The sequence below is a fragment of the Idiotropiscis lumnitzeri genome, chromosome 3, assembly GCF_059441095.1.
Source record: "Idiotropiscis lumnitzeri isolate Australia: NSW breed Sydney's pygmy pipehorse chromosome 3, RoL_Ilum_1.0, whole genome shotgun sequence".
NCBI classification, from domain to species: Eukaryota; Metazoa; Chordata; class Actinopteri; order Syngnathiformes; family Syngnathidae; genus Idiotropiscis; species Idiotropiscis lumnitzeri.
Genome location: NC_142393.1, coordinates 21,536,219 through 21,550,466, shown reverse-complemented (window position 1 = coordinate 21,550,466; position 14,248 = coordinate 21,536,219). Strand labels below are relative to the sequence as shown.

At 37.8% G+C, this 14,248-nt stretch overlaps 2 protein-coding genes across 5 annotated transcripts in view; one reads left to right on the top strand and one right to left on the bottom strand.

Annotated features, from left to right (window-relative positions):
- The window catches only part of nid2a (nidogen 2a (osteonidogen)), a 38,351-nt gene extending 37,760 nt beyond the window's left edge, over window positions 1–591 (bottom strand). The window contains exons 1-2 of the mRNA XM_088290484.1: window positions 538–591; window positions 245–277 (exon numbers count right to left, since the gene is read on the bottom strand). The gene's annotated coding sequence lies outside the window, so the exon portion shown is untranslated. The remainder of the gene's footprint in view (window positions 1–244; window positions 278–537) is intronic.
- Window positions 592–4,643: 4,052 nt separating this feature from the next.
- Window positions 4,644–13,870, top strand: ptger2a (prostaglandin E receptor 2a (subtype EP2)). Of its 4 annotated transcripts, XM_088292028.1 has the most exons (4): window positions 4,701–4,789; window positions 6,331–6,446; window positions 6,960–7,882; window positions 11,821–13,870. In XM_088292028.1, exons 3-4 carry the CDS (start codon window positions 7,034–7,036, stop codon window positions 12,106–12,108), a joined length of 1,137 nt encoding a protein of 378 aa, XP_088148154.1. In that variant the 5' UTR covers window positions 4,701–4,789; window positions 6,331–6,446; window positions 6,960–7,033; the 3' UTR covers window positions 12,109–13,870. The 4 variants fall into 4 exon arrangements, with proteins under 4 accessions (XP_088148151.1, XP_088148155.1, XP_088148153.1 ...); XM_088292025.1 differs by lacking the exon at window positions 6,331–6,446 and having other exon boundaries at window positions 4,644–4,789; XM_088292029.1 differs by lacking the exon at window positions 6,331–6,446 and having other exon boundaries at window positions 4,644–4,789; window positions 6,960–7,934; window positions 11,821–12,006.
- The last annotated feature ends 378 nt before the right edge of the window (window positions 13,871–14,248 follow it).

The window sequence follows — 14,248 nt, the reverse complement described above, 5'->3', positions numbered from 1 at the left end:
GTTAATTTCTCAAAAGCATATAACGATTTATGTATTTGTTTAGCGTGACGGAGGGACTGAGCCTGTGAATAGTGAAAATAGTACACACGTAATTGACACCCCTGACAATAGGTTTATAATGGCCATAGATTCCACAAGGTGGCAACAAGGCACTAAATGGAGCTCCTCCACACACTTCAACATAGTTCCTTGGCACCTAAAAGCTCTAAGACGGTGCCAAAGCAATACTGTGTCTTTTCCTTACCTCATTTGTTTCTTGTAGGGACTCGATCAGCTTCTGTACAAAGAAAATAGGAATAAATGTTTGTTTGTTTTTCCTATCTGAAAAACTGAGTCCCCAACCCACCAATTGAAAATCAATGTCCTTAAGCTAGACATGTCATAATTGTTTCTTCCAATTGCTGCAAATAAGGAAAAAAAATCAAAAGATGAAAGGGTCACATTGACATTGTTCTACCTCAATTGTTGCGACAAAGTAAACAAATATATCTTCATTCATTGAGGTGTTATGATTTAAAAAAAAAAGTCTCTACTTACTTCTGTAATCTGTGACTTGCCTTACTGAAGTAAAAGTTAAAAGGTAGGCCCACAGACTCTGAAATGTACAAAAGTAAAACAAGAAAATAAATGACTGCTGTGTTCGTGCTGAGAACAAGAAAAGAAATTAGCTAAACTAAGCTAACGTTTTGAATTGACCACTAAAGCCTGAAGCTGGGGAGCTTGGGGCTGACACAAAATAGTACTTTCTACACGTAATTGACATTTTGCACAAATGATTCTTACAGCAATTCAAAGTTCTTCCACATAAAAGACTGAATTCAAGGATCTTCCATTATTGTGTGTTAAAACCTTACTCTTATTAGTCCATATTGAGAACATTATGCATGTGGAGCGTGTCAATAATGCACGATGAATGCAATTCAGACAGACTTGGCGTAGGCTGCCATCTAGCGTCTGGAATTGTACATTACATATTTTTATCGTATGAATTGTGTCAACATAAATTTAATATTATAATAAGACACTGTGATAATAAACTGTTTGAACATCAAAACTGCACTTTAATATAGGAGAAGAAAAAAAAATCACATTTATTGCTAATAACCCACATAACATAAAAAAAAATTCCCCTCACATTATACTTTCAAAACTCATTTGCAACACCTCATTAAATCCAGTGAATACTGTACTTGATTTTGCTTAATTTCACAATATACATGCCTATGCATGGAGCTCGTGCCACAATTGTCTGAATAGATGTACATTTTTTCAACTCTGTCAACAGGTGTCCGACAATGCATGCATACCTATGTGTATGTTTGCATGCATTTTATGTGTTTGAACGAATGTGTGAATGATTGTTTAAAAAAAAAACAACATTCCGATAGTTCCTTTTGTCTTGGTTGTATCCAAATGGAAGGAGAGGGCCAACACATCAGAACTTTAGTACTACTGGCACTTAGTAAATTTAGACTGTTGATTTTATGTGAAAGTGTTTTAGGTTACCTGCCAAGGGACAACTTCAGCACATTTGCACGGGTATTTTAAAAGTGTTCATTAAAGCGCATTGTACCTTTCAAATAAACAAACAAACAAACAAACAAATAAATAAATAACATACATAAGTAGACATTCAAAAACATTCAGTTCTCAAAGAATAGATACAAATGTTTCTAATTTAAAGGTTAAATCCAATCAAACTCTACTTGGGCAGTGATTCTTTTGTATACCACTAGAGGACGCTCACACGCCCCAAATGCAATCATTCTCAAACCTTTAGCACCAGAAACCACTTAAAAAAATAGCAAGTGCTCCAAGTACCTCCATTAAGTACTAACATTAAAATAGAGTAGTGTAGTGGGTCCAAGTGTTCATGAAATTGATATTATTGAAAGTCAATTTGAACACATACACACCACTAAAAATAGGAAAATTGTTCTAATAAAATGTACAAATAAACTGTTCTTGGCCAATAGCATAATGTTTTTACAAGCCACTACAGCAAACCAGAGTACCACTAAGTATCGCTTCTGTATTGTACCGTACTGTAATTTTGAGTTTGGTTGAAATGGAGTGATGTCATTTTATTGAGTTAAATATTATTTTCCCACAGTAATATTAGACTGCAGGATTTCATCAATAATTTCACCACTATGCCAGAGGTGGCAAAAACAGAAGTGTAGATATTCCTATAAAACAACAACAACGGCACAAAATCACAAACAAAAAATATTCTGGTAAAAGGCGTATTGATTAAACTCCTTTAATAAACTAAAAGTAAAACATCTTCAAATGAGGTAAAAATTAGTAGTCAAGACAAGTCAAGCAAATTTATGTGTATAGCCCTTAATCACAAACAGTCGCAAAGGGCTTCACATACCCACAATCAACATCCCCTGATCTTAACCCGAGTAGTAGCCAATTTCGTGCAGACACCCTAAAAAATTGCTTCAATACAGGTATAAAATGTTTATACTTTGTTACTTTGCAACTCCGCACTCTGCAATGCAAACGTTCTATCCTGTAATTAATGATCATGACTGCAATAAATACATGATTCGGCAGACCTCAGCTTGCATTTGTGGAAGCGGATACCCACAAAAAAAAGTCAATAAATTCATCAATAATTCAGTCAGGGGCCATTAGTGTGCACACAAAAACAAATGCATAGAAATTATACATTTCTGTCACAACTTGGACTCAGCTTGCAGTCATTTCTGGGAAAATCACTGCCAGCATAATCTTTACTAACATTGCATTTATCCCCCTTTGGAATCACAGAAACCTGCGAGTGTGTGTGTGTGTGTGTGTGTGTGTGGTGGTGTCGTATGTATGAAGGTGTCACTTGTCAGCTCTTTCAGCACCTGCCAAGCTTCCACCACAACAAAAAGCAGTTTACAAGCAGAGGATTCACAGATTCAGGATTTAATCAATATGTGCGAAGCGTACACAAAGTGCAAAAGGGCTTAGCACACTTGTGCTTGATTCACATGGATCAGTGCAGACTCAAGGATGAGTCAACTGGAAATGACGGCACAAGTACACAACATACGATAAATACATTTGGTGGGGTGGGGGCACTGCATATGACAAAAAATAGAGGAGGGGTTTCAAATCACAGCGACAAACTTGAAGACATTTAAAATATGAGTGCATAATTTGACAAGAACATTTAATTTCATCATTTTAATGTGTTTATTTCAATGCAACTATGAATCATGCATATTTTGCATAGAAACAGTTTATTATGGTGTACATAATGGGTGTATTATGTTGTCCAAAATATAGAATGATGAATTGTTTTTTCAGGCCGTGGCTCCAGGGAATACATTTTTCTGCCTCCGACTGTAAATCAGCGGCAGTTTGAAAAGCTTTACAGCCATCACATTGCTCCGAGGCGTAGTGCAATGTATGTTTTTCATGGTAAGTTTCTCCAAACAAGATGTGTTTTTGACCAACAACGCAGCGGAAGGCCTACAACTAGCCCCACCGGTCAGTGAAAACACAACTCCAAGAGCAGGCATTCTCGCAAAACTAACTAGAATATTGTAATGTTCGACAACATGAAGTCGGTACGGGGAAAGCTTTATCACTCTCCAAAGGGTCTGACAAATTGAGTTTTTGTTGATGAAGAATTACCATTTTCCTACTTTAGCTGAAACTGAAGTTCCAAAACCTGTTGCTAGACGGCAATTTTGCAACGCTGCTCCAATGCCAAATGGCAAGGCATTGTATGGCGTAAAATCATAGGCATGGGAAATGAAATGATACTTGCAAAACCTGCAAAATTAAGCTGTCATATGTTGATTGCCCCATGTTTGCCCAATTGAAACCTGAAATAGAAAAAAAGGAAGCAGTGACAATTGGGACACCGTGTACTTTCCACTAACTATACAAATATTACTGTAGCATGTTTAGATCACATGCATGACTTACCATGTGTTTGTTTTTCTTGTTTGTATTAATATCTAAAATTCTTCCTCAACGCTACTTAAATAGAGTTTTCTGAGGTGTTTATTTTTCTGAATACTTGATACTTTTACTCACCAGACACAAACATCCGTACTTTCTACACTTTAATTTGTCATAAAAGATTTGATCCTTTTTTTCGACCTCTAATGTTTAAAAAAACATAAAATCCGGGTTTGTGTATAATTAACAATGACAATGTTGCTTTTATTTATTTAGTTTTTTTATTGTTATTTTTTTTATTATTTGTACATTAAAGGAATTGAATCAGTACTTCTACTTATACGGGGTCATTATTACACAAGTTTCTATGCTTTTGCCCACGGGTGAGTATCTTGTAATACAAATGTATATCTGTGTTTTTATAAAAATATAATAACATACGAAGCTAGCTGGGATAGGCTCCAGCTCGCCCGCGACCTTCGTGAGAACATTATTATAACCATAATAACTTATGTAGGCTCTATTGACCCTCAAAACAGAAGTAATTCTTGAAAACAATCATTTTATTGTCATTGTGTTGTTTTCCAGAAATGCCTGTGGCCTCCGTCACTTTCTGGAAGTACAATGAGGACAGTATTGTATGATGTGGTTTCACTTTTATTGTGCAGTACTTACTTTTCAAGCCGTGCAGCATTTGCAGCGGTGGGCGTGGTCAGACCACATGACGTCATGGCACCTCTCCCACCACCAGCCCGGGTCCCTTATGTCAGCTGCTTCTCCATTTCTCTTCATCTCCATGCACGCACGGATCTTGGCGCCACGTTTCTCCACGCCGAAGACGGGAAACATGACGAAGAGGAGCAATCCGCTGCGATAGGTGATAACTTTGTTGTTGTTGGTGGTATTGTTTAATTTGGATGTTGTTTTGCTTGTGCGCTTCGGTGACTGTGCACTCTCTCTCACTCTCTCATTGACGCAACTTGGAGGGAAGAAATATAAATTAAAAAAACAAAACATTTTAACATGCACTCGTGACAACTTTCTCTTGTAATTATTTACAGGCAGCCTTGGATGTTTATTTCCCCCTCGTTTCAATTTAAAACAGTTGGACAGTGCTACTCAATTAGGCAGACATTTGATATATATTTAAATTAGTTGAAAGACCAAGGTAAGTCAATCCAAAAGGTCTCATTTTATGTAATGACACAAAATGAACGAAAATTCCAGTATCCTATTTGCGCGAACCATTGACGTAGTGGACATGTTCACAATTGGAAAGACACGTTTTGGAGCTACAAGAGCAGATACGTAACCATGTGTTGTTTCGTTTTGGTTACCTTCTTTTGGTGGGAAACTGACTAAAATCTTAAAAAATAATAATAATAATTAAAATTTGGTTTGGCTTTCTTAGTGGAATCAACCAACATCCAGTGGCGCTATATTTAGCAGCAAATTACAACCAAATGTCTCTTGGATATTAAACTAAGATCTAGGAACCTTTAAAGAATTCCATAAAGCGATACACGCAGAGACATGAGTATCTTGATCACTAATATTTTGATTTGAAATGTTCATCTTAAGACCCTTGTAAAACAACAAATGATACGGATCTATTTACATGAGCATCGAATAGTTTTGGCAAAGAGTGCAGTGGTTTGTAAACAAAAGAATGTACAATGACTTAACAATGCCATGAGTGTCATGTGCCTTTTGCATCTGGCCATCTATTCAGTCATTTGATATGCCATTTCATGACCTTTGCCAAGAACATTACCACGCAAAAGCTTTATGACCACCAAATGCACTCTAATGAAGCTCGATGACCTTTGATTTATTTGAAGTGCAAATCAATATTTGTAATTTAAACTGGAATAAGCCATTTCATTCGACTGTCTCCATCATAAAAGACCTTTAAGGTCACAAGAAAAGTGAAATCAGAGAAATATGCTGCAATTTATTTCCCTATACATTACACATAAGATCAACCAATTTGAAATATTTCGATTGTGATTGTGATAGTTTTTATTTTAAACGCAACCTGAAGTTTGTAAAAAATAAATTAATAAATAAAATACAATAGAAACACAGTGCAATATAAATCAAACATAAATGTGTTAAATATGACACGTTCAATTACCGATAACACAAACACGCCTATGACAAGAATTAATGTCCTTATAACTTTAGTTATTAAATGCATTGCATCACGCAATGCATTCTGGGAACTGAAAAGGAAAGTATTTTTTTAACAATATATTTTAAGTTATTTGCTATTTGTGGAGAATACGGAACAGTCCAACCAGCGAATAGCGGAAATACACCTTTGGGAGAAAAATGTTTTATGCATTAGAATTCTTTTTAATTATCCGTCTGATAAATCATTAATTGATCTTTATTTTTTTTTCTGCCAAAACTCAGCACCGGCCTCAAACTCATACACATCAGTCAGTGCCTAAATATTACAGCAGCTTCCTGACTCAACGACCACTTCAAGTGTCTGTATGTCTGCATTACACTGCCCCCTGGTGGCCAAGGTATACACACCGGAAGGAACAGCACAATATCCATTGAATGGAACCAAAAATGTGACAAAAACTTGAAAATTCTTGAATTCATTTGAATTATATTATTGCTATGTTTTTATTAACATTATATAGAGCTATTTCCATGATTAAGAAAACACCAAATTTGAAAGATGTGCAAAGATGATTCGAGATATGAGTGTTTTCAGTTACAGGTGTGGTCACAGAATGAATTGAACTTTTAACTCAATGTACCACTGTAGCTTTGTTCAACTATCTATGTCAGCAATATATAGAGAAAGTCAGTTTTTTTTTTTTTTCCGATGGCAAGTTGTGCATATTGAACCTGTGAATTAACTTTTGGTGACTTTTTTCATTTGGTGGTGTGCCTTGAGATATTTTGCAAAAAGTTGTGAAATACTACTCGAGTGCAACTCTGGTTGGAACTTGCCTTGACACTGTCATAGAAAAGAGTGATGTCACGTCTGCGTGCTATCATGCTCACGGGGTCATATTTGTGTTCAGACAGGATGGCTGCTGACAACGACTAAGTGAAATGTTTTTGACACCCTTTGGGAGAGGTAGAGACATATTTCAAGATGACGGAGACACAGTTTTCAAGCGGAATGGCATTACCCGACCTCTGCCACAGCAAGTACCACATCGATTCCAGGAAGAGTCCCGTGATCAGCGCCATCATGTTCGCCGCTGGCCTCCTGGGCAACGTGGCCGCTCTGGTGATCTTGGAGATTCGACGGCGGCGAGACGTGAAGGCCGCGGACAGTCGCGGACGCGCTCTTTTCCATGTCCTCATCACGTCGCTGGTGGTCACAGACTTGGGCGGAACGTGTCTGGTCAGTCCGCTTGTGCAGCTGTCGTACTCGCACAACATCACCTTGGAGGGAATGTCACCCAACACTCACGGGGTGTGCGCCTACTTTGGATTCAGCATGACCTTCTTCAGCTTGGCAACCATGTCTCTTCTGCTAATGATGGCTCTCGAAAGGTGCTTGGCGATCGGCTACCCCTACCTGTACACGCGGCACGTCACCAAAAAATTAGCCTACATCACAATTCCGGTGGTGTTTTTAGTCGCTATTCTATTCTGTCTCCTCCCTTTTGTGGGATTCGGGAAATATGTACAATATTGCCCTGGCACTTGGTGCTTCATTGACATGAATCCAGAAGGGAAGAAAGACCGAGTCTACGCCAACTTGTACGCCACGGTGATGCTAGTACTGGTGCTGGCCATCGTTGCGTGCAACGCCTTCGTGGGTTACCAGTTGCTGCGCATGTACCAGCGGCGTAGGAGGAACGGCGGCTCCGTCATGGCGAGCACACGCTCCAACAACGAGCGCAGGCCGATGTCCATGGCGGAGGAAGTGGCGCATCTCATCCTACTGGTTTTCATGACGACTATCTTCATCATCTGCACGCTACCCCTGGTGGTAAGAGCAGAGCAGCAGACGCACTTGTTGGCACAATTAAAACAGATTTCAGGTTAGGAAGATTAGCCGCAAACTGTACTCAAGTAAGCGTACTGTAGAATGCAACCGAAGTAAAGTTAAGTAAGGCTGGGTGATTCAGGAAAAAAAAAACAAATCTCAACTATTTGGATTATCCCAATTAATTATTCATTGATTTGAAAATTAGTTTGAAAATTGTTCGTAAGTTTGCAAACAGGGTCTTCAGTGAACCCAGGAAAGAGAGCTTCCTGTCACGCAGTTTTTTATTAATTTGTCTATTTTTTTGTTCAGACACAGTCCTTGTTGCTATGGTCATGCTCTAGTTTCAAATTTAGATATATATTTTTTTGTTCACAATGACATACTAAAATTGCACTCCACAGACAGCTGCAGCTTTTGCCAATGCAAATTGTTTACAAATGTGAAAGGGAAATTGTGGCTCAATGCTTTCCACCAAACTTTAAGGATGGTCACATCTAAAAAGTTTTGCGGAAAGCGGGCTCGTATTTTTCTTTTGACTCTGCCTGCTTACTGTTTCTGTCCAGCTACTATTCACATCTCCTGCATTTCGGACGCACTTTTCCAATTGGCCTATTGTGACCCTGCAGACAGATTAAAGGAAATTTTTTTTTCAGAGCAGCTAATTAAAGTGTTGATAAATGGCAACACAAAAAGGCATTGAGGTGATATGACTTAACAATATTCCACACTACACGAAATGTATAATTTATCACAAGCTTCTTCTCTATTCTGGAGCAATGCGATACTGCAGGTGGGTCTGATCGCACAGGATCATATTGCCATTTCCAGACAATATTAAAACTGGGCTGTGTGTGTGTCAAGTGCCACCAGTCATTTTTTTTATAACCTTGAGGAGCAACATTTTAGCATATTGTCAGAGAGATAATGATGAATGGAAGGGAAAAAAATACTGTCAGGTCGTTTTAGCAATTTTTTTTTTTTTTTTTTTTTGATGGGATAGTACAGCTTTCATTCCAGGTCTCTGTCCACACTAACGTTGTGGTTGCACACAGTGACTTGAGCTCATGGTTAAAAATAAAAAACATTAAGGAGTTCAACCCAAAAAAAACGATCATAATCAGAAAATTGGTTTTGAGTTGACGAACCAAATTGAAGTATTAATTCGATTACCTTACTTTGTCATTTCTGCTTGGTCTTGAACTATACAGTAGATAACATAGCCTGCCAAGTCCCTTTGTGGTAAACACCAAAGAGCTATAATCCGCCCTTAAACGAAGATCCCAAGAAGAAATTAGGGTGCTTGCGCAGCCAAATTGGTCTCAGTCTACAACAGCGTCACCAACCTTTTTGAGGCTACGAGCAACTTCTTGGGTACTGATTAAAATGAAAGGCTACCACTTAGATGCATGCTGCTGAAATAACAAATTTCAGCATATTACTTTTAATAATCTTATTTTATTTATTTATTTGTTTATTTATGTGAAGACAAATGATGTTAACGATTTCTCACAATATTTTATTTCTCTAAATCTCCGCCAATTTTTACTTTTTCACATGATCACTTCCGCAACATTCCTAGAAAATCTCAACATCTCATCGCTGGTGAGCCATTTTCAGAACAAGCCCATGGCGCTATCTGGTGTTTACGGGCACCAGGTCTAAAGCACTGTATCTTTTTAATAACGTTATGAATGAAATATCAACGCCATGAATATTGTCTCTTTAGGAAAGTGCAGCATCTTGAATATAAACAAGTACTGTATTCTACACTAATCGTGAGGCTTTCAGTTTGACACCAGTGCAATAGTGGCTATAACCTTGGTAGAAACATGTGAATTTGTGCGTGAATGAAATGAGGACAAAGTATTGTCAGGTGCTGGAAATTGTTCCCCTGCCACCCTCCCGAGAGAGCTCAGTCGCAGAAATCTCAAAAACCTGTGAATTCGTCATAGCTTCCATGGATTCAGAGGAGTTTGGTCCCGCCATCCTTCAGCCGTATTACACAATGCTAGTGAATATTTATCTGTCAATAAGTGTTGTGCAGCTTATTAAACACAATAACAAACGGCGACCTGCCCATACTCACGGCATGTCCTTGAGAAAGTTTATTGTTTAATGCACACGTTCACTTGGATGGTATTTTGCACGAAGCAGGTTCAGTTTAGTTCACAGTTTTGGCGGTTTAAATAAACAGGTGAAGAACTTTCTGAGACCTTTCTTTATTGAAATCGGATGATTTGGTTGCGAGTCATTGACTATGTCGTGCAGGGGCGCCCACATTTTTCAGCATGCAAGCTACTTATAAAAAGACCAAGTCCAAATAGCCCAACTACTTTTTTAAAAATATACTTTCTTTCTATGTACAATATATATTATCCCCATCAGTGAGGCATGCAAAGGGCGCATGAATGGCTGCCCTGTATATCGATCAAGTGACAAATTTCACAACAGATGTAGGCACGTCAGAGCTCAGTTACCACTCAGTGATGGCGTGAACGGTTGTCTGGCTCTTCACTGCTGTGAACTCACACCCCAGTGGAACCTTTAAGATCTGTGCAATTAGTTACAGAATGCTAGTTGGGGAGGAAATCTTTTTTGGGATCTTTATGGTTGTCGGCACCCTGCAGTGGAAACACAAAGCAGATGGCTGGGTTGGACTGGAAGGGGAGCGGAATCACGGGCTTCCTATATTCCAGTGTTAAAAACAAGTCAAAACGAGTAAGACATGAAAGTCGAGTACAACTGTGTTTTTGTTTTATGAGGAAAATGGAATGGACAAAAAATAAGTTTTGATCCCAGCGTAAATAACAAACAGCTGCACATAGAATAGAAATTGGAAGTTGAATATTTTTTTTATTTTTAACGGCTCTTGGTCTAGTTTTTAGTCTTTGCAACAACAACAGTGTGCAGTCACACGTTTTCCTCTTCAGCCAAAAATTGGACACTGTGCAAACAACAAGACAAAGCAAGGTCTAACTATGCACATGGGTGGAGTTTTCTTTCTTTTAGTATTTTCGTAGACATGTGCAGTTAGAAACGGGCATTTGCGCCGTCCAGGGTGTGAACACAGTCGATTTGCTTCCCAACCAATGCAAGTGGCTCCTCTCATTTTCTTTACATTCAGCACAGATGAGATGCATACTTTACATGGAAAAAGAAGAAATTGACTCGATAATTAATTATTAATTATGAAACAGTTAATTAATAAATAATTCCTGTAATCATACAATGTTGGTCCCTCAAAAATATGTAGCCGTATCTTGAGAAGATCATGTCTTTAATGCAATTTGTAATACTTATCCTCATCAGTGGGGCCCCAATACGTCCGTTAAACCAAAAACTACTGCAGTACAGACCACATACTAAAAAACTTCATATCTAAAAGTTAAGAATTGTTTGCACCAAAAATTATATTTGTCACCTCATATTTTATAATCGTATGTCATTTGTTGTAAAGAATAGATGCCTTTGCACTTATAAAATGTATTCTATGTTAATTATAAAAACATTTGTTTGAGGATAAGAAATTGTACTTTGTTCTTCTCTCTCAGGTTGGTATTATATTTTATATAGGGCCTATATGTATATATTTTTTTACTTTTTACTGTCCTCGCTGGTACTAAATAGGTGTGTTTTTTATTGAGCCAAGGCAGATATTTTACATTTCATAAAACATGCAGCACTAAACAAAAACATCCCAAAAAGCATGTAGACTGAGATAATGACAATCTTGTTTCAATTAATTCACAAATGTACTTGAGTATGGACTCTGGGCATGGTTAGTTGAACACAAGCTATCTATTGCACGGATGGCAACAGGTGGACACATAGATGTAATTTCCTTCATCTGGATAATTTCCGTTTGCCGATTCCAAAATAGTGTGAAAAATCGATGTAGAGCCACGCTGATGCAACACCATAATTTGGTCTCATTACAGATTCGTGTGTACATCAATTCGGTTGGGGTTCGCGTTGAGTCCCACCCGCTGGACCTGATTGCTCTCCGTTTCATCTCGGTCAACTCCATCATTGACCCTTGGGTCTTCATCCTCCTCTCTCCTGGCGTGCTGCACTTTTGCTGGGCCTCCATTTGCAGATACCCCCGAAGAACTTTGAAGACTTCTCGATCCAAATTGTCAAAGGCCAAAGAGCCTCAGGCAAACGTAGAGCTCTCGCGTCCAGAACTGGAATACACAGAGTCTTTTTCAACTCTAGAAAATGTATGACTCTGAATTTGTTATTATTATTATTATTTTTTTTTTTGTAATTTGATATTTTTATTTATTTTAGCTGTCAAAAGGTCACAGGGTTGGATCTCCTTTCTAATCACACGAGGCATAGACGTTTGGAGCATTTTGTTTATCTATTTTTGGGCAGTTCCAGTTTTATCAGCCGCTGCCACTTCCTTTTCATGTCCGCGTTATTTCCATACTACTTGTTGCTCAGAAATGTTCATGCATTTGTGAATTGGGTTATGCTTTGTGTTTTAAGTATTTGGCGGGATTGATAATCAATTAGTAATTGTAAGAATGTATTAATATTTTGCTCCCTTAAAGCTGGGCTGAACAAGTGACTGCTTTACAATACTATTTCCTATAGTATTTACAACGGAGGGAAAAATAAAAGTAAACTAGAGTAAAACATTTTTAAAAAATGCAAGAATCAACTGATTTTCAGTACACAGATTTTAAAAGAGCTAATACTGGCCGATTAAACCAGTCAGTAATTCTGAAAAGCCCGTCCATTTGCCTTTTTGTGCTCAGAAAAAAATAAATACAGTATACATTTGGCGCCATCTTGGTATTGTTTGAAGGTTTAAGTCATTCCATGTTGTGTTGCTGCATTTGAGAAGTCCTTGAATGCAACTCGTGCAGTCAAAATGAAAGTGAACGTGAATGATTGTTCTTGCTTTTACTCCAGATCCAGCTACTAATAACTTGTGTCATCTACATTGGCGTTACTGTTTCCTAAAACATTTATTTTTGTGTAAAGGCTGAAAGATGAGTTTAGTGACATTGTGCAAAGTGCTGGTGCACGTATTTGTTTGTCCGTGTGTCACGCCAATTTGTGCTACAGTGTTATTTAAGCTAGCATGACAGCTAATGCGATTGATGAGCCTCATGTGAAGGTCGTTTGTCTGAATTGAATAGTTTAACCACTGAATACATTTGTTTATGTACCACAGCTTTATGATTGTGTACATGCTAGATGCATGAAGTTGATGTTTTTTTATGCGCTCTGTTTTAACGCCTTTGCTGCTATGTTATGGCATCTACTCACAATTGCAAATCCCATTTTGCGAGGGGTGTCAATCATTGGTTGATTTTTTTCCAATTCATGACAGGGCTTGATCTCTGTTGTCTACTGTAATCTGTACAAGACTACCAACAAATGCAAATGTGGCGTCAGACATCCCCACATCAACACTGCAATCATCCGTATGGGGCCAGGATTTTGACGTATATGCCATTTAGATGGATGTTTAAGGCTGCTTAAAACAAATATTTCTGTTGTTCACTGCCTTACTGTGCCTGTGAAGTACGTTAGAAGGAGCGCGAATGTGTGTTACCGCTTTGTCACTGAGTTCTCTTTAATTAAGTCAGACATTACAGAAAAAAAAAAGAGTACATTGTTCAGCGACTGTTTATTTTGCCATTTCAAAGTGGATTAGGATAGGAATATATATATATATATATATATATATATATTACACATTTCCGCTTATTAGAATTGAACAAATTTCCCAAATATCATATAAATGCGACAAATACTAGATTGTGGCAGTCAGGCAAGCTGGTGTCATTATGATTATGAAAATGTTTTTTGTGAAATATACCTCACAGAAATGAAAAATGCTGGAAAACAAATGCTGTCGGTGATGTAACGTGGAAAGCTTGTGCTATGTAATGACATAATTAGTTAATGTATATGAAAGTGAGCTCTCTGAATGTCCCTGTGTTTCATCCAGTAAATATTTGGTCCAACCTACTTTGTGGAACATTTTCTCACACACACTGACTGACACTCTTAAATTGATTCCATATTGTGAAGAATACAGTTGAAGCGCCCACAATCCCGCATATAAATTATTATTTCCTGAAGTACTGGGACAGAGAGAGGGGTTTATTTGCCTTTTTACAACGCTATAATTCATTTGAAGTCCCTGTAAGGAGAAAATAAATGTATTCTAACTTAAACACACCAAAAAGAAGAGTGTTGAATGATTATGAAAAATGGTCACGTTTTTAAAACGAAGCTTCAAATTTGTGAAAAATCATGTTGCTCTCTCAGCTCTAAAATGCTGTGGACCTTTCTGCTGAAACTTCTCGCTGAAAAAAAAAAAAGAATGCTACTTTGTCAAGCATC

Excerpts from the sequence above, each read along its gene's own strand:
- ptger2a (XM_088292025.1), top strand. The coding sequence starts at position 7,034 with ATGACGGAGACACAGTTTTCAAGCGGAATGGCATTACCCGACCTCTGC. Across the intron at positions 7,883-11,820 it reads TCTGCACGCTACCCCTGGTG|ATTCGTGTGTACATCAATTC; the intron begins GTAAGAGCAGAG and ends GTCTCATTACAG.